The sequence below is a fragment of the Tremella mesenterica genome (assembly GCF_000271645.1).
Source record: "Tremella mesenterica DSM 1558 unplaced genomic scaffold TREMEscaffold_1, whole genome shotgun sequence".
Taxonomy (NCBI): domain Eukaryota; kingdom Fungi; phylum Basidiomycota; class Tremellomycetes; order Tremellales; family Tremellaceae; genus Tremella; species Tremella mesenterica.
In genome coordinates this window covers 2,463,127-2,482,262 of record NW_006711225.1, presented here as the reverse complement: position 1 = coordinate 2,482,262, position 19,136 = coordinate 2,463,127, and the positions used below count along the sequence as shown (strand labels likewise).

Sequence of the window (19,136 nt, the reverse complement as noted above, 5' to 3'; positions counted from 1 at the left end):
CGCTCTTTTTAGTTTCACGTTATGTAGTTTTGACGACCTCTCACGACCATCTCTCACTTTATACACCCCCCCTCACCCTCACCCTCATCCATGTCCCTACCTCACACTCATCTATCACGTCTCGATCATCCTTTTATCCTCTTATCCTGATGTATGCCGTAGTGACTCCACGCCGGACGTTTTGACGTTTTTCAGTACGATCTTGGGAATTCTTCCCTTGGTATGAATGATATTGCCCTGTTTCGCCACCTTTGCCACGCGTCATCGATCTGGCACAAAATCACTAACCGGTCTTGCATACAATCAATCGCTCTCTTGCAGACACCATTCACTCAACCTTTCTCCTTCTACTATAAGCTAAGTGTGGAGAGGAACAACATGAGTCAGAGGGAAGTTGGGAAACTCTATGACTTACCTCCATTATCAGCGTTATTCTTGACTCATTTTGACGATATCAAAGGGCAAAGTGTGATTTACTACAAATCTTCATTTCCTAATCGTGAGTCTTCTTCCTAACTTCAAACCCAACATTCCTCTCATTCCTTTTCCTCTTTTCTTCCTCATCATTCAAATTGTATCTCCTCTCTTACTCTCACCATTCTTTCTCGTATCAATCATTCCCCTGTATCTCTCCTCTCTCTCATCCTGGGGTGGAATCAACCTAACTCAGTCTGTCAATGTCCCATGGACCCTTTCTGTATGTTCAGAGTGGAGTGGGCTTCACAGTTTGGGACTAGACATTGATCATACTGATTCTCAGTATCTTCAGATAATATAGAACATTCTTCTTTACCATCCGGTTTACATACAACTTCAGAAGATGTAGTTTTTTTCTCTCATCATAACTTACCATCTGTGGGTTTGTTCAGAAGTAGAGATACTTCTTCTGTTTCTGGTCAAGTGGGTAGAGGAAGGAGGATGGCTACTTTAGGTGTTGTTCTTTGTCAGTTGTTTTAACTCCCCTCCTCTTCCCACAAAAACCCATATCCACCTTTAGTTTATCCCAAATGCCCAAATACCCAAATACCCAAATGCGCTTTCCATCTGGTTTTTGCTTTTTGCTTTTTGCTTTTTGCTTTTTGCTTTTTCTTTTCTGGCCGTTATCATTTTTTGAGAAGATCTTCCTTGTACCCGTATATAGCTTCTCAATCTGTTATCTCCTCCTGTAAGAACATCATATTCGACATTGAATCACATTCTCTTCTTTCTGATTTCCCTCATGGTGACTTCTGACCCTCTATACGAACATCCTTCGCTTCTTGCTGATCAACAGCACCACCAAGTACTCCGGAAGATACCTTCTCTCTTCCTGAAACCCTCCAGAAAATCTATGATCATCTCGAGTCTGAAGATTTCTTACAAAACGCTCCGAAGATATTGGATGAAATTTGGGACAGTCTACCATCTTCATCTACCACTCCAGACCTTGGTCAATCCCCTTCGTGGGAGATAGCGGGAAACGAAGCTGTGGAAAGGGTCAGACAGATAGTCAGTAAACAACATGTGAGCTTTCTTAGAAATTATAATGGTCAAAGCTGAGATGTAGAAAGGAGCTTCGGCTAGACATCCTGTGGCTTATATGAGCGCTGTGGTAGCTTCTTTAGGACCGAGCGTGATAACTGTGTATAAAGCGGCATTAGCTGGAAGACGGATAGTGGGTGTTGTTTCCTCCCTCCTCTCCTCTCCTCTCCTCTCCTCTCCTCTCCTCTCCTCTCCTCTCCTCTCCTCTCCTCTCCTCTCCTCTCCTCTCCTCTCCTCTCCTCTCCTCTCCTCTCCTCTCCTCTCCTCTCCTCTCCTCTCCTCTCCTCTCCTTCTTTTCGTTCTTGAGTGTCTTTCTCTCCGTAATACACCACTGCTGGGAGGAAGTAAAAGTACGACCGAGCTGCCACTTTGACAATTCCAAAAGAAAGTGCAAATGTGCTGGTACGGGGACGGTAACGAGTTTGTTCGATGTGTCAAGAAGATGTTGGTACTAATTGCAGTTACTCTACTCACCCCCACCCTTACTCCCCTTGAGTGCTTTCGCGTGGTGTATATGGGCCATGTCCCTTCCACCTCCACAAGCAGAAGTGAAAAGCTCCACCTGGATAGGTCATATAGGATTGATGGATCTCACTAGTGTGACTTCTCGTAAAGACGGCTGGATTGCTAGTAAGCTTCCCACCCTAAATCCAACCCTTTCGGTACTCTGTGCCTTGCAACCATCTAATTCCTCAACCTAAGTTTTTAATCGCCCAAATTCACAAATATTCCTCCTCACCTTCAAATCGGGACATCGCGGTATATGCCTTCCCGTTAGATGGTAGACTGACACATAGCAACATCCGATGCAATCTATCGTTCTCATCCCAATTCTTACGACCTCTTCCTCGATCTTTCCCCACTACATCTCCGTCCCGTGATCCCTTCCCTTTCTCCTCCTTTTCTTACTGACGAAGAAACATTTTCCGACCCACGTATTTTCTCCTCTCTCACTTCTCCTAATATCCCAACTGAGATCACCTACTCTTTCTCCGATGTACCACTCTATAAATCCCTTTTATCCCCTCCTGGTCTCTCCCAAAACCTCACAACAGCCTTAGACGTGGGTGTGAACAAACGAAGATGGTGGTTAGTTTTCTACGACGTAGTCTCTGGTCTTTGGACCGTCTGTAGAGGTGTATGTGATTACGCGTTAGCTTTAAATCTCGTCAGACCTGTCAGACTTGATGAAGGTGAAGAAGATGCTCAGGAAATAGGAGAAAATGTTCCATTGTTAAGAAATGATCCAACCCATATAGACTCTGATGAAGTAGGTGGAGATGAGGGAGTGGAAGGAGTTGGAGATGGAGATGGAGAGGAAGAAATGGAAGAAATGATGGAAGAAGAAGAATCGGTCAAAGTGGGTAGACACATGTTGAGAGTTTTGTTTCATAATACTCATCATTTATACGAACAATTGAGGATTGTAGCTTCTCGATCACCAGGTAGAGGATTAGGAGAAGAAGAAATTAAATCGTTGAGTGGTAGATGGGCCAGAGCGGATGATAAAGCTTGGTGGATGGCTTTATCAATTACTTGGGGATTTGATCAACCTTCATGATTATGCCAACTATTCACTCTCGTTTGATTGCAAAGTAGCTGTTAACTATTTCAAGGTCTTTCAGATATCCATCTTTAAGTAGACATACTTTCACTTTTCTGCTTTCTTCCTTGAAAGGTTGATTCCTCTAAACTCGGTGTCTCGTCTTCCTTCATAGAAATCAGAGCAATGAAGAGAACGAGAAATGAGGATATGAATTGCTGCTAGATACATGATACATGATAGATGAAGTTACAGACCAATGTTAGATCCATGCATGATGCGAATACATATTCAATTTGACTATGAAATATGATTTCCTGACCAAATATCACTCACTTCTATTGTCTTAATCCTAAAACAGTATCATATTCAACTTTACTGAGCCTCCAGCTAATCCCTGAATTACTATAAAACTCCTCTGGATCTTCCTCGGCGTCAATGTTTAAAACAGTTCCGATCTGTTGTAACCTATTAAATTTCTCTCTTACTCCTCCGAAAGATGTTTGAGTAGAAAGGAAATTAACAACAGATCGGATATCTTTATCGTATCGAATAGCGCCGAGCTATACGTCAGCGAAGATTAATAAGATGAGGATGACAAGATTCTCACTTCTGTATATTTCATATTCATTATCAACTTTTCCCAAGGACGTACGAGGATTTCGAGGGTCATACTGAAGAAAGCTTGGTAATTATGGTCTGTGAATGTTTCCTGGTGATCAGTGAAAAATTCAAATGGTCAAGTTTATCACTCCCCCTTTCGCCTAAAAGGAAAAAAATTAATGACTGGGAGAAAAGAATAAAGGAGAGACCATGAGGAAAGATGAATATATGGTGAATATGACTCACCCGATAACCATCTACTAAACCCTCCCAAACACGTATAAAACGTTTCCTTACCAAATCCATTTCTTCCGCTTCGGCAAATCCATCATCGTCCAAAAGATACGAAACGTCTTTATAACATTCGTCCAGTACACTACGAAGTTTAGGTCTAGTGAGTTGGTTGAATAATTGTTCGAGACCGGACTGACGTTAACTCTACTATCCACCTACTATCCACCTCTTTAGAAACCAACAACCTCAGACATCGCAGTGGAGGTACGATGCGACTCGAAGGAGAAGAGTAAAATATCGTGAATGTTCACTCAAGGTGAATTTGATCGACTGCAGGGTATATGGGCATGTGAATGGAAACAAATAACTTTAAAACTCACCCGACAAGAAGCTCTGAAACGTCCTGCAAGTTCTGCAATTACGTCTAATTCACCTAAAACGTCTTTTTCCTGAGCTGGTAAGAATATTTGAGGTAGAGATCTTCTCAATTCATCCACCAGCCGTTCGACGTAGTCTGCGGAAGTATCCAGGTCGTTGAGCCATATCTGATTGTCAGTGAAGTTTCTTGCCCGCCGTGACGCCTTTTACGGGTCATGTACCCAATGTCATAGAAAATGACAGTGGAGACACTTGTGCGCGAGGAAAAACACAGATGGGTGATGGCGTCTGATCGAGAATGAGAGAAGAAGCTGAGCAGAGCGATGAAGCTAGAGAACGAGGTAGAGTTGTCACAATTACCCACTATAAAAGCGATCTTCTGATCCCGCTCCCTCTTCTCCCTCTCCACCCCCGTCGCATGAGGTAGAGCATATACCCCATCCATCTTTCTCCTCAGTACACCAATGTAGTCTTTCTCAATCACCTCCCCTATTTTATGACGCATCACACGAAGTGAAGACAAAGAACCACATGACAGAACCCGATTTAAGATTAACTTGAGGAGATAAAAAGTGTCATCAAGGATAGAAGAGAGGTGAGGGCGAGTCGATAAGTCAGGAGTTTCCAGCCGATGGGCCTGGATATAAGCTATCTATCTTCCTACTGACCTTGCTTGTGGTTAATGGGACATGCGACGAGGATGAGGTTATGTTACAGTTGGTTGACAGACCTTTTCAATGGAGGTACGGAGGAACCAAATCTCCAAAGGTTCATAATACACCTTTAAGAGATTCTCGATCGCTTTTTGACTTCCTGATTGTTCGACAATTTCCATATCATCCATTTTCTTCTCGTCCGCTTCCTTGTCCTCCTCGCTGGGTTCAGGTGAGTGTTCCACCTGCTTGTCTAGAATATCATCTTGATCCTGAGATGTCAGCTTAAAGTGCAGATGAGACATCAGGACTAAATGGAAGTAAAGGAGCAGAAACATGCCGCATGAAACTCACCACAACTCTATCCCACACAAAACGCTTGAACATAGCCCATCTTCCACCCAAAGCCACCAGCTCGCCCAATATCCGATCAACATCTTTAGGATCCGGTCCGAGGTCTTCTTCAACTGGAGCCTGAGAAACCGGTGTGGAGCTTTGACCTTGAGGTCTTTTTGCCCCAGGCGCATATGATTGGAGGAGATGTTGTGCCGACTGAAGATTCGGGAGATGAGAAGTGGTGGAAGTTGCTAATGCTGCTAAAGAAAGTTGTGGAGCTGAAGGATTTGATAAAGTTGAGAAGAGAGGTGGTAAGAGGGTTGGGTTGGATAATATTTGGAATTGTGATTGTCTCGTATCAGATATCTGGAGATGAGCTCAAAATCTCAATCAAAGCTTTGAGAAGCTCACCAGTCTACCAACACGACGTTCTTCTTCCCATCCTTCCACAAGATTCCGTATCACTCGGTCTGATTCTCCTACAAGACGACCCACAACTGTTCGCATACGACCTTTACCATAGTATTTGTCTACAACTGGTTGGTGTTGGTCGATGATATGGGCTATGCTTTCCAATAGGGAGGTGAGATTTGTCAAGTAGTATAGTGGTGAAGAAGCTATCTTATCAGCTGATAGTCTCCGTATAAAAACCCTGGACTTACGTTTTCCTGCACTTGAGCTTCGAGCTTTCACCAATCCAACAACAAAATCCCCATAAGCATTCAATCCCTCCTGTTCCGCACCTATGCCAGGCCAGAGACGGAAGAATCTGGAGACAGCTTGTTGGTCTCTACGTTCAGCAGCAGCATCGAATTGTTCCCTGAATGTTCGGAGAAGGGTAGAACGAAGTTCTTCCAATTGTTGTGAAGGTTGTAGAGGGTTTTGAGGGGTGGGCTACCAAGTCAGGGGACTCCTCAAATGATGGAATGTACATACAACGACTCCCCCTGCAAAACCACTATCGATCACTTCTTTCCTAACGGACATAGCTCGACGGCAAGCACGAGAAGCAGACTCCCAGTCTTCCTTATCAATGGCTGCTGACAATGTCTGCAACGCATTCTAGAAGTCAGTGCACTGCGCATGATGGGTGTATTCAGTCGTTGACCTACCTTGAGTTCCAAAACCTCAGTGACGATATCTGTAGCTTCTTTCACCCTTCCAACTTCTTGATCAAGCCTTTTAACCTTTCCTCCAACTCTCTCACTCGTCTCCCATACTCTTCTTACCCTTTCGACCAGGCCAACATCCTCATCATCGTAGTAGGTATCATCTCCATTTTGGAGTCCGAGACCCCGAGAGTTGGCTCCGAACGGTGGCGCATGATTGTTGACCCCATCTACTTGATAGCACAATCTATCTATCTCTGGAGAGAGCTCTTGAAGGTGAGCTAAAGCACTCTCGACTTGCTGACGGTCCGAGATGAGGGCGTTGAGTGCGAGGGAGAGGTCAGCTTCTCTCCGTGCGACCAAAGCGAGCTGAGCGGTGATTTGTTCGGGAGAGGTAATATCACGAGGGTTCACAAGTGGTGGAGGTGATGATGAGGAAGGTAGAGGAGAGGGACTGGGGGTGGGCATGACTGAGAGGACAATTCAGTGATCAGTGAGACGTGGGACAACATGGAAAGTCCATGACGAGGTAGGAATAGGCGTGCGGAACCAAAGACACGTAGGCACGCGGTAGGCACGGAATGATATGATGTCAGCATCTGTAAAAAGCCACGCCCGAGTTCGGTTCTTGAACTCGCTCAAAGGCCACCCCTCGCACCATCATACAACAACTATCCATCCTCTGACCATTCTCTACACAAACCATCTCATCCTCAAAGAAGGCGTCGAGTCGTGCTTGACGCATCCCCCAGTCGACTCGCCTTCTCTCCTTTGAAACTCCCTCTTTCATTTCTATCGACCGACACAGTAGTGGTGGTGGTCTTACGTCTTGTCTCTAAACGATCGAACTTGCCGATTTGAGCCGAACTCGCGTTACCTCTCGCTGTCTCTCAATACAAAAGCTCGTCTTCTCACTCATCAGCAGCCACTCACTCACGATAGTGGCAAAGATCATGTCGACGCAGGTAAAGGTTACGGATAAAGATGAGGTAGAGGTGAGAGTGATGCTTGTTATCTCCCCCTTCATGTCTCACTCGATCACTCGGTGGGAAAAGGTGTCTGTGCGACCCATATACGAGTCATTTTCGCTGACAACTTTCTCTCCCATCTTCTCTCCCATACTTATCCACTACCATCGCCAATGTCATCCGTCAACTCTTACCCCGCATGGCGACACCCTCCTTCCCTACCCCGGTTTGCTCGCCTCCTAACCCCCCACATTGACCATCACGCCCTGGTTCAAATAATGCCGGAACGCCGTTTCACCTTCATCACAACCTTTTCACCCACTCGACAACATGACACTATACTGCATGTCCACAAAACAATACTCTACCGTGATATTCTCCAAATAGGATCCAACAAAGGGTGTCATCGACATGGAGGTTTTCGCTCAAATTCTCGATATGGATGATGATGACGACGGTGATGAAGGAGACGCCGAAGTGGAACCTTTCTCCCGGATGATGGTGCAGGACTTCTCAGTACAGGCCGAAAAGGCTTTTCAGGATATGCAAGACGCCCTGTGAGTTAGACCAAGAGTCTGGTTCTCATCCGTGTCTTCCACACCTGCGTCATTTGATGCAATCTAATTCTCACTTGCGGTAACCTCGTGGCGGATCGCTTACATCAAACAGTGCCGAAAAAGACTTGCGCAAGCTTTCGTCATTGGGACATTTCCTCAAAGGCTCGTCGGCAGCTCTGGGAATCATCAAAGTTCAAGCTTGTTGTGAGAAAATACAACATTATGGAAATTTGTGGGACGAGGAGGCGGGAGAGAAGTTGAACGAGGAAACGGCTCTTACTAGGATAGGAGGACTCATCGAGCAGTGCAAGATAAATTATCGTGAGGCTCAAGGATGGTTCAAGACGTGGTATGAGGAACGAGATAAGTGAGCTTTCCATATCCGAGGACGGAATGTCTCAGACGGAAGAGTTGACCAATTAAGAACACGTGAAGCTTGATCTCACAATTTATGAAGTCGATTGGTGAAGTGGGTAATACATCCTACCGTGTGAAGAATGATGATCCTGGAATCCCGACCTTTTTCCGATGCCTTGCAAACTGATAGCGTCATGACTGTCGACTTTGCGGTCATTGTAGCATCTAGTCTATGGAGCATTGCTTGGTATGAATGTGGTTTTGTGTCCTAATGACTGTAGTTTGTAGTCCGGATAGGAAGGATACCTTAAGGATAAGTTACTCTAGCTTACTTGTAACCGGTCGGATCATGTCACAAGCTGTGCTTTGGTCCTACATTCCTTTCCTCCTTTTCTCCTCCTTTACTACTCACTACAACGTTGACTGTCGCTTGTTTCGAGTTTCCTGTAACTTACATTATGGCTCTGCGTGACGCAGCATGTTACACATTGCTCATCCAACCTACAAAAGATACCTCCATCGCTGAGATTGTCGAGGAAGGTCCGAGTGGGTCCACGAGATCAGAAGCGAGGTATGCTAGAGTGAGAGAGAAGAGGGAAGGGGAAGCGTACTCTTCTGTCGTCTACGGTAAGCTCATACACTCCTTCACTCTGCTTCTTTGTCAGTGTCAGGTCGATGAGTATGCGCAGCTAGAGGTGCAGCCCTCACTCATCGATCAAGACTGCCGCAAGTCAGTTCTCGGACTGATTTTATCAGACGCTTTGAGCGGTGCTAAGCTCGCCTCTGCCGGGTATCAACTGGAGAAGGATAAAAAGAGACGTTTACAATTACATGGACCTGATGAGGATGTCACCTTTGAGTTCACTGGACGATTGTGAGTAAAGATTCACGTTCACCTCTGATCTCACAACCTTTCTCCCACCTCGAGCATGCTCGCCCTCCCTTTTTCTCTCCGTCACCATTTCCACTCTACAGCGGCTCTATACGCTCTCATGATGTGCTAGATGATCGTATATCTACTCAACAAACAGGTAGTCCAAGCTGGACATCTGAAAAGAACTCAGCTGACATACAGGACCTTTGTAAGTCATCTTATCACATGACTGAGCTGAAAGAAGGAATGGTCGTTTGAGTTTGAAGGGTATGTCGACCAATCTTTCTTTGATGTTTCGCAGCAAGCTAATATTCAGGAACAAATACAGATGGACCAGAGCGTCATTGGGTAAAGATTATGTCTGTTCTTTAGACCGTAAACCTGATCCTAGGGTGGAGATATGTTTGTAAGTGACCACTTTTCCATATCCTCCCTCACCTCTCCATCGCTCCTGTTTACATGTCTTATCTTCTACCCTTTCGCATTCCATTTGCGGCGGAAGAAGTGAGACGATACAAGGGATCAAGGCTGATGGACAGAGCTAGAGAAGCGGACAAGGGAGTACCCGCAAGACTACAGATATTGCATTACAACATCGAACGATTCCCCACTGAAATCAAAGACGTTCGGGGTCTTGAGACTTTACTAGTGATGAGGTAACCTTGTTCCATCTTCCGCTACCATTTCATCTCCCACGCTTGAATCTCCGATGAGTGACCAAATTCAGTTTGGATGTGAACGGGGAAACGTGGTTGATTCAGGGGAAGACTTGAGGCAGAGCTCACACGTAGTCTTCTCTGTTTGATCGATGCTGCCGAAGACCGAGCTTCTCCAGCTCGTATAAAAACCCCTCCTACCGTTTCCTCTCCTCCAAAAGTCGCTTCACCCCCATTACCCCCAAAGAAGGTGATAGATGAGGAAGATTTCGAGCCTGTCAGTCCCATTTTGCCCCCAATTACGTTGGGTCGTTCGCTGATAGAAAGGATAACCCGAATGAAATTATTATCGGAGTGAATAGCGATGTCAATGGGAAAGTCGCAAACGCTATAGCTCTTCTACAGGTGTGTCTCTGATTCATTCGCCCCTTGCCATGAAGGCGCTTCGTGAAATGAGCGACGGAGAGTGCAGGAGGTTCGAGCTCACATAATATGTAGGACCCCAACATGCTCTTTATCGTTTTACGTACTCGAAAGGCTGAAGCGGCGCAAAAAGCGCTCGAAGTGTCATTAGGAGTGACCAGGTAAGTCTCACTTCTCTTCGAGACATATCGCTGATACGTGCAGATTCAGACATCGAGAAGGGCTTGAAGCGCTACATCAATATGTGAAAGAAGAAGAACCGATACCTATGCCTAAGCCTCCAGCGAGACCACAAAGTCCTCCCCGGATCAACTTGAATGATATGTGAGTTGTTCACCAATCTCCTTTCCACTGGCGCTTCCCTGCGCTGTCACATGTCAATTCTCCTTCGTCGGAGCGTTTCGACGGAAGTGGGAAAGGTCGCGAATGAGATCTAAGATTACAGTCCACCACCACAACCTAGTAAACCAAAAGATTCTAAAAGCCCAGGAGGGAAAGAATGGAAACCACCACAAAATATAGCCATCTACCTTTCCACCATTGAACTTCCTGACCTTATTCCTGGTCATCGAACGACGGATAAACCAAAATCCCCTCCACTGCCTCAGAAAGAAGCGAGCAAGTTGAATAGTGGGAAACAAACCAAACCGTCACCTGTTCCACCACGGGATCACAAGGTCGAAGGGAAGAAGAATGAAGCGGGGAAGAAGGAAGATCGGAAATCTGGTCTAGGCAAATTACTCGGTTTGTGATGGTGAGAGGTTGTGTGCATACGTGAAACCTTCTTCGACTGACTCATCCAGCGTAATCGCTAATGACTGACAAATACTCATTCATAAGTCTGGATCTGTCCTCTCACTGCAAACCATCTCATCTCAAGTACTGATGCTGGTCTACTCTATGGGGTTGTCATACTTCCCCTCGGGCAATACTCCAGTACTCTTCCTCTTCCGTCTGAGTGACAGCATATTGATACCCTCTCTTACTCTCTGGATCCTGGACCTTCTCATCGTCATTGTCAAACTCGTCACCGCGGTCCCGGTATCCTTCGCCATAATCAACCGGTCCATCAACCCCATTATCGAATTGCTCCTCGTGGAATGTATCTTCTTCAACTCCATTCTGAGGATCATCCACCAAGAAATCACGTCCATCCAACCAAGCATCCTCCGCCTGCTCTTTGTCTTTGTATTCTCCATAACAGTCATGAAGCACACTTTCAACTTCCTCACAAGACTCTATAGCGCAGGTACTTATCTGATCTTTAAGCATTGTGATATTCAAACCTCTGGAAGCCTCTGTCCACATTTGGTACGAACCTGACCTTTGGAGATGTGACGTCCAACTATTATAGTATCTCAGGAGATCTTCATGGTTCTTCATAAAATGAGGAGAAGACATCAATCCTATCTCATGAAGATTGATGGCAAAATAACCAGACTCCATCTGGCTGAGTCGAGAAAATTCGTCGTGTAGGTGAGTACGTATTTCTTCCACCTGAGCATCATCCTTGCCTATCTGTGTTTGATCATGTTTGTCATCATTTGAAGATTCAGAAACATACTTTGATCCTTCGGATTGCAATTGTATTCGAGCATATTCGAGCTCTTTGAGAACAAAATTTTCCTCACGGTTGGACATGTTTGATTGATTTATTGGGTTACTTGTTATCGTCAGATTGTTAGTGTGAAGAGAATGAGAGGAGAAGATGGAAGAGGTCAGGAGGGATTTTATATTGCGAAAATCTGACCTGTTGGTCGATATGAAGGGATGAAAGGTGGGCCGAGGGCACGCAATTGGATGAGACGAGATCACGACATGAGGGGAAGGAAAAAGGATGGTTTGATATGTCAACAAATTACCTCAACGATGTGTGTTATCACTTCAAGCCTTGAGTTGAATCCTGGAGATGATGAGGTGATACACCATACTCTGTCTGCGAGTATCTGGCCGAGTCGTTCTGAGAAGTCTAATCAGCGTCGACGATGGAAATTTCTCTAGACGATTGTAACGGTACTGGAAACACGATGACTAGGTCGCAGGTTGGGTCAAACTCGATGGAGGTCTCGTAGAAGTCTATGTGTCTCTGGTGCTATGTGATGGATTGTGTCTCCTCTGCAATCGATGTAGCCAAAGAATGATATTGAAGAATCAGCAAAGTTGGTACTTTGCTGATTGTACTATATACTGTCTACAGGTGTCCGTGTCCTCCTCTCAGTCCTACTGCAAGCGTCTATGTACATACTCGGACAGGTGAAAAACCGCTTTTGAGCAAACCCAGTGGGGAAATCTCGAAAAGGGAAAACCCGTCCCTACCTACTGCAGCAGTGCCTCCAACTCTCGCCGTTCTCTTTCCTAATCCGTCGAACTCGATGGAGTTCTCTCGATTCGTTGTTACTCCGTAACAACGATATGGATGATTGAGAACAGTCAGACGTGGTCATTTTTTTGATTGTCTTCTTATGGGTTCAAGTGACCGTGAGTGACAGACGGGTAAGCATCTCTCTACTTGTATGATTCAGTGAGACTTCCAATGATGAGATCAGTGTCACGATACGGTCTACATTGAAGTCAAAATGAAGAGTAATTGAAAGAAAAAATTCTCATGACTATGAGGTTTGTCGCAGACCTCCACGTCCAATTTGCAACACGTCCAATTTGAGGTGAGCAAGGGGTGGGTCATACTCTATGTTGGGGAAATGGTGTGTGACCGACCTACAAAGAATAAATACCTTTATGATCTATGATCCCCTCAGAGATCACGTTTGATGATCGGACATGTATCAGCTGCACAACAATGAGAAGAGTAACATTTTAGAACTAGACATGCTACTAGCAACCCACATCATATGGGGAGATGAGCGAGATTCGTATATCTGCCATGCCAATGGAATATATATAGCTGAGTAGTTTTGCTTTTCAAGTGATTCATATCAAATGCATAATGTGTGAACATACCTGACTGTATTCACTCGCACGAACTCTTATGATATGTTGATCCGTTCAGAAACTATCCTCACATGCCCACCAATATCCGTCTCCCTCGTTGGGTCGGAACGTATTTGGATCGCGCTCACCTCTTGGATATTCTAATGGAAAGGTCTCACGTGTTAACGCTTATAATTAGATGATAATACAGAGGGGAAAAAGAGCATGCATCAATTCTACATGTCTCTATACTTATCACATTCCACTCACACGCATAAAACCAGAGACGATCGAATAAAGTTCAGAGGATAAGTTGAACGGAGAAATATTCGACGGAAGGGGTAATTCTAACGGCGGTTCGGCCGTCCTGGCCCGATTCTATCGGCTAACACTCCCCCACGGGACAATGCACGACTCTGCAGTAGTCCCGGACGATTTATCGATGGCGACGGCGGGGTTTGTGATGATGTAGAAGGTAGTAATGACGAAATATTGAGTGTTATGTGTGTGGTAGTAGTGGTAGGTGAAATCGTGAAATGAATTTCTGTGGGGCCCCCTGCGGGGCTCCGCTCTGACACGTGGCTACCACTCACCGGTACCGACGACTGACTCTTCTCTATCTTTCCTTTTACTTCATCACTTTTATCTCCAATTATCGGTATGTCCATCTTTCGTCTTTCTCCACTTCTATCTCTCATTTGTGACTCTCTGAACTTCCCTTTATCCTTTCTGCTTCTTAAAACTTCAGGTTTGCTAGTAGGATCCCGAGAATCGATGAAATTGCTTCGAGTACCAGGCTGACGATATCTATCATTAGTAGCGAAATCATCATGTCCCAAATTTCTCCTGCTGTTCTCGCGACTATCGCTACTCCCTCGGTTCCTGGACCGTCTGATCGTCCTGTCCTTAGGTTGCTCCCCAGCAATCCTCCCGACTGTAAGTTTATTACTGTTCGTCATGTCATGAACTTTATTGAGTTTGAGATCTCTCTCAGAAGGTACAATTTGAACTGGGGATCTTGAAATCGAACCTCGATAAACATTTCCTTTTGCTAGGGAACGCTCTATTGGAAGATGGTGGTACCCATGCGAGGGTACAAGAGATCGTTGATACTGTTGACTCTCTCCACGAAAAGATCGAGGCTGTCCTCGGTGGTTATAAAGTCGCTGGTTACCAGCCCAAGTTCCCGAAATTTGTGGATTTGACGATGGAGGTTGAGTAGAACCTCCACTATGTATCATCTTATCCCTTCTCTCACTCTTCTCTTTCATCTCTCTAATGACTCTAGGTTCTACCGGTGGTTTTTGACCTATCTTCGAATTACTCACATTCTTAGGTACACCTGAAAATTTTACATTTTGGCTCACGAGAACTTTTCCTTCGGTGGGTTTCTCTGAAGTTCCTTCCACCCACACTTCTCCTTCTGGTACTACTTCTCTCTCTGGTACCACTTCGTTCTCTGTACCACCTGACAGATCTCCTAGATCCTCGAAATCAGAATAATCGTAATCGATGATTTCATCATCATCTAATGTCACGTATACTGAACCAGTGTTTTTCTTCTTCGGTGGTTCTACACGTATCGCTGACATATTCACCGAATGTACTGGTCCACCTAAAGCCTTCGTGAGTACGTCTGCCCTCTGAGAGACAGTGCTAACGTATTCTAGTTCAATAACCTTGTTACTGACTAGATCTCGAAGAGCATGATGTCGAATATCAATATGCTTTGTCCTCTGGTGAGTACCAGGTTTCCTCGCTAGTGATATCGATCCTTGGTTATCGCAGTTTAATGTAGTAGGATTTAGCTGATCGTAGCCTATCTCCCTCAATAATCCTCTCAACCACTGAGCTTCCTTCGCTGCTTCAGCCATCGCGATGTATTCTGCTTCGACTGTCGACGACGATACTGTAGCTTGTCTTTTTGAACTCCAGGTTATCGGTGAGTTGTTCATCATGAATATCCAACCTGTAGTTGATCGTCGTGTGTCTTTACAACCTGCCCAATCGGCATCAACCCATCCTGCTAGATCGCTAGCCTCGCCACCGAGACGAATACCATGTAAACGAGTGGACCGAAGGTAGGTAATTACCATTATCCCTTCTTCCCATACTTTCTTCGTCGGTTTAGTGAGGTACCTAGCAAGGTATGAGGCGGCATATGATATGTCAGGTCGAGTACATGTGGCTAACCACTGCAGACATCCTATTAATTCTTGAAATGGTCGAATTTCACTCTCCGCCTCCGACATCGATGGATTTTTCGCAGTAAGGGGTAATGGCGTTTTTCGGTCTCGATGTAAGTCGTTTTCTGGAAACTTCTGAACTATCTTATCGATATATGCTGGTTGGTTTAACCATATTGTCTTTTCTTCTCTGTTCCTTGTTACCTTCATACCTAAGATAGTACTTATCTCCCCCAGGTCGGTTATTATCCACCTTTTACCTAGCCCATCGAAAATTTCCTTCGCTTCTTCCTTCGACTTCGTGGCTAATACCAGATCATCGACATAGGCTAGCAGTATTGCTGCTCCCTTTCCTTCGATTTTCCCTTCTGGTCTGTAGTAAAGACCCCAATCTGATTCGATTCTTGAAAAACCTAGGTGAGATAATCCTTCACCGAGTTCTATCCACCATGTCCTGCCAGATTGCTTTAAACCGTAAAGAGACTTAACTAACTTCAAGGTATTACATCCAGGCTTCGGTTTTATCCCCTTGGGATACTTCATGTAAATTTCTACATCGAGTTTACCGTTTAAATACGCCCCTTCGACATCGGCCTGACGAATTTCGAGATCTTCGGTGGCCGCTATAGTCAAGAGTATTCGTAACGACCCCGATCTACCGACAGGTGTGAATGTCTCTTCGTAGTCGACACCTGGTACCTGTGAGAATCCTTGAGCTACTAGTCTGGATTTATACTTTAGTAAGTTTCCTTCTGAATCTGTCTTCACTTTGAATACCCATTTACATCCAATGGCTTTACGGCCCGGTGGTAACACCGTTTCCACCCATGTTTCTTTAGATTCGATGTTAGATATCTCTTTCTCCATGGATTCCAGCCACTTCTCACCATCTGGGCCGTTTACTGCTTCTTCAGGAGAGATAGGATCAATGAGAGAAGTATCACTTTCGATACCTGCGATAGAGGCGAGTGAGACTAACTTATTAGGCTCACGACCAAAGTCTAGGAACGAGTCTGTTAGGCCTGCAAAACGGTGGGGGGGTCGAATAATTCGTCCGTGACGTGTCGTCAGGATCCCCTCATCCCCATCATTTCTTCCTTCCTCATCATTTCTCTCATTTTCGACGATATCGTTCTCATAGATCCAATTTCCTCCCCAAATGCCCTGTCCTCGTCGTCTTTCAGTAGGTTGTGGGCCTGTATTAGGTGAGTTGTCTCTATCAACATCATTTCCTTGTTCATTATCGATATTTTCCTGTTCGCCACTTTCTGAGCGGTCGTCAGGGAAAATTTCTTCGTTGACGACGGGGTCTAGGTCCACTTCGATGGCGTCAAGAGGGGTTTGGATGACATCTGGCGACTCTCTAGTAGCCACCATTCGTCCTGTCGAGCGACGAACGTCTCGTGAGTGTTCGATTCGTCCCGATCCGTCCATTCTAACGATCCAACCGCTCACACCCTCATCTTGACCTAGTATAATGGCTGACGAACCCCTAGGTATCGTGAAGTTCGACTTCAGCCTTATCTCTCTTGGTATCTGAACGAAACATCGTTCACCAAATCTCCACACGCTATCTAGATTCGTGTCTCTTCCTGTGAGTGATGTCCAACCTGATTTACCACTGACACCAATCGATGTTTTCATAATTATAATGGCGGCGTATCTGACAGCATAGGACCAATATTCGTTCGGTAGTCCTGAGTCGAATAACATCGTTGATACCATCCCCTTCAAGGTACGTATCATTCTTTCCGCCACTCCATTTAATTCTGGTGTGTATCTTGGTGTGATGTAGTGGTTGATCCCTGCTGATAGGTAGAATTCCCTCATATCGAGGCTATCGAATTCACCTCCCCCATCAGACCTAATCACCCTCACCCTTTCACCAAGCTGTTTCTCCAATTTTGAGATACACTGTCGAACGATATCAGACGCTTCGTTCTTCGTCGTTATTGGTATAGCGAATACAATTCGACTCGCCCTTTCCACACCAACGAAGAAATATCGTTCACCTTTTATAGCCGGACCGAACGGACCAGTAATATCGACATCCATTCCTACTCCTTCACCATCTCCTTTTAACATTGGTGCTTCTTTATTCTTCGGTAGACGTGTTATCTTGGCCTGCATGCAGGCGGGACATTTATCAGTTGTAAAGGGATCGTTCTTGTAAGTGTCCCAGTCCTTCTTCAATAGTCCCTGTCTACCTAGATTCTTTAGTTTATCTACACCTATATGTCCGAGTCGCTGATGCTCAGATTCAAGTGGTGAAGTCGCCTTCGGTGTCGATATCACGATCATCGCAGCAGACATTGCTCTGCCGAATCGTACCGACCACAGTGAGTCATGTTTCCTCAAACCTAGTTTCTCTTTACCTTTACCTATCCATCCACCACCACTACTTAGATTCGCTTTCCACCCCCATGAGAGTAACTTCGAGAGGGAGAGAAGACTTATCTTTGCTGTGGGGACGTGATGTACATCTTTCAGTACCATTTTCTGTCCTGAATCTAGTTCGAGGTTAATGTCACCTGTTTCCCAAGCCGTCATTGACTTGCCAGATGCTAGTCCGAACACTCTCGGTTCCACTAGCCTTTTAATATTCGTCATTATCGACCTGTGAGGAGTTATATGGTGAGTAGCACCACTATCCACTACCCAGGTGGGGATTACACGAGTGTGGCTTACATCATTAGACTCTGTAGCTAATCCCACCCACTCATTATCCTTATCCTCAACCCACGGGTTTTCAATTTCTTCGGGCCATACGATATTATTCGTGTACCCTTCGTCATCATCGAACCACGATTCTGTCGACATGGCCATCCCGGCCCACGCCTCATGTTCACCATCCAATGACGAATACATCAAGGAGGTTTTGGAGTTATCCTTGGACTGGTTCTCATCCTTCGAGACCGTATGTCCTTTCTTATTATTCTTATTATTATTATTATTCCTCCATTTCTTTTTACCTCCATCCTTTCCATCTGCGTTTTCCTTCCTGTTCGTATCCTCTCTTTTAGGTTTACGACAGTACTTCGCTAGATGTCCTACAGTGTCACAGTTATAACACTTTCTGGTTTCTTTTCTGGGCTGACCATCAGAGATATTATCTCGGTTCACCCTCATTCCTTTATTTCCTTCGACGAACATCGCGAATCCCTTCCTATTGGTTCTACCAACAGGGCGCGCTTTACGTCTCGCCGTTTCTTTATTGAAGATCGATAAGACCTTTTCCCAAGTTCTTTCCTCTGCTATGAGGGATGTTACTTCGATCTGAATGATCCTGTAGGATGGTGCTAGAATGGTATTGAGGAATAACCCAGCTCGTTCCTGTGAGTCAAACTTCAACCCTACCAATCTCGCTTCGGACATCGTCTTCGAGAAATCCTCTACATGCTTGGCCATTTCTTCGGCCGTCGCATCGTCCCTTAAGTCATAGCTAAACAACGCTTGACGGACATTCCTTTGATTCTCGATCGTCGCTGTTACATGCAGGGCTATGCAGTAGTCCCACATTTCTTTAGCTGACATCTTCTCAGATATATCAAGCATCACAGCATCCGACACTGTTCCCTTGATCATCCCCTGCGCTTTATTCTCCCTCGCTTGCCACTTTTCCCATTCCTTCCACTCTTCTCCAGTAATCCTTCTACCAGCCACTTGCCCTTCGACGGGCGTGGTAGGAGGTACTGATCCCGCCCTCTCAGCTGCCGATCTAACCCCTACGCGACCAGGTTCGGTATCATTACCTGTGACGATATTCCACACGTCACCTATCTGTAGATACACCTCGATCGACTCCTCCAC

The 19,136-nt window shown here is 45.3% G+C and overlaps 5 protein-coding genes across 5 annotated transcripts; 3 read left to right on the top strand and 2 right to left on the bottom strand.

Moving 5' to 3' along the window:
* Positions 1-378: 378 nt before the first annotated feature.
* TREMEDRAFT_25151 (uncharacterized protein) lies at positions 379-3,082 on the top strand (the record flags this gene model as incomplete). The annotated part of the gene is made up of 6 exons (XM_007000529.1): positions 379-499; positions 761-950; positions 1,284-1,476; positions 1,547-1,654; positions 1,983-2,151; positions 2,319-3,082. The coding sequence occupies 6 exons, from the start codon at positions 379-381 to the stop codon at positions 3,080-3,082; spliced, it is 1,545 nt and encodes a 514-aa protein (XP_007000591.1).
* Positions 3,083-3,319: 237 nt separating this feature from the next.
* Positions 3,320-6,845, bottom strand: TREMEDRAFT_70757 (uncharacterized protein; the record flags this gene model as incomplete). The annotated part of the gene is made up of 11 exons (XM_007001969.1): positions 3,320-3,627; positions 3,675-3,776; positions 3,914-4,093; positions 4,282-4,446; positions 4,644-4,916; positions 5,010-5,150; positions 5,287-5,634; positions 5,680-5,885; positions 5,931-6,162; positions 6,205-6,330; positions 6,381-6,845. The coding sequence occupies 11 exons, from the start codon at positions 6,843-6,845 to the stop codon at positions 3,403-3,405; spliced, it is 2,463 nt and encodes an 820-aa protein (XP_007002031.1). The 3' UTR covers positions 3,320-3,402.
* A 902-nt stretch (positions 6,846-7,747) lies between these two features.
* TREMEDRAFT_26479 (uncharacterized protein) lies at positions 7,748-8,273 on the top strand (the record flags this gene model as incomplete). Its single annotated transcript, XM_007000702.1, has 2 exons — positions 7,748-7,902; positions 8,015-8,273. Coding segments are annotated over 2 exons (414 nt in total), but the record flags the coding sequence as incomplete, so codon positions are not given.
* A 444-nt stretch (positions 8,274-8,717) lies between these two features.
* TREMEDRAFT_58756 (uncharacterized protein) lies at positions 8,718-10,540 on the top strand (the record flags this gene model as incomplete). Its single annotated transcript, XM_007001326.1, has 10 exons — positions 8,718-8,886; positions 9,016-9,133; positions 9,335-9,341; positions 9,378-9,400; positions 9,450-9,539; positions 9,673-9,789; positions 9,925-10,066; positions 10,117-10,194; positions 10,288-10,373; positions 10,417-10,540. The coding sequence occupies 10 exons, from the start codon at positions 8,718-8,720 to the stop codon at positions 10,538-10,540; spliced, it is 954 nt and encodes a 317-aa protein (XP_007001388.1).
* A 581-nt stretch (positions 10,541-11,121) lies between these two features.
* Positions 11,122-11,853, bottom strand: TREMEDRAFT_58755 (uncharacterized protein; the record flags this gene model as incomplete). The annotated part of the gene is made up of 1 exon (XM_007001325.1): positions 11,122-11,853. One exon carries the CDS (start codon positions 11,851-11,853, stop codon positions 11,122-11,124), a length of 732 nt encoding a protein of 243 aa, XP_007001387.1.
* Between the last annotated feature and the right edge of the window lie 7,283 nt (positions 11,854-19,136).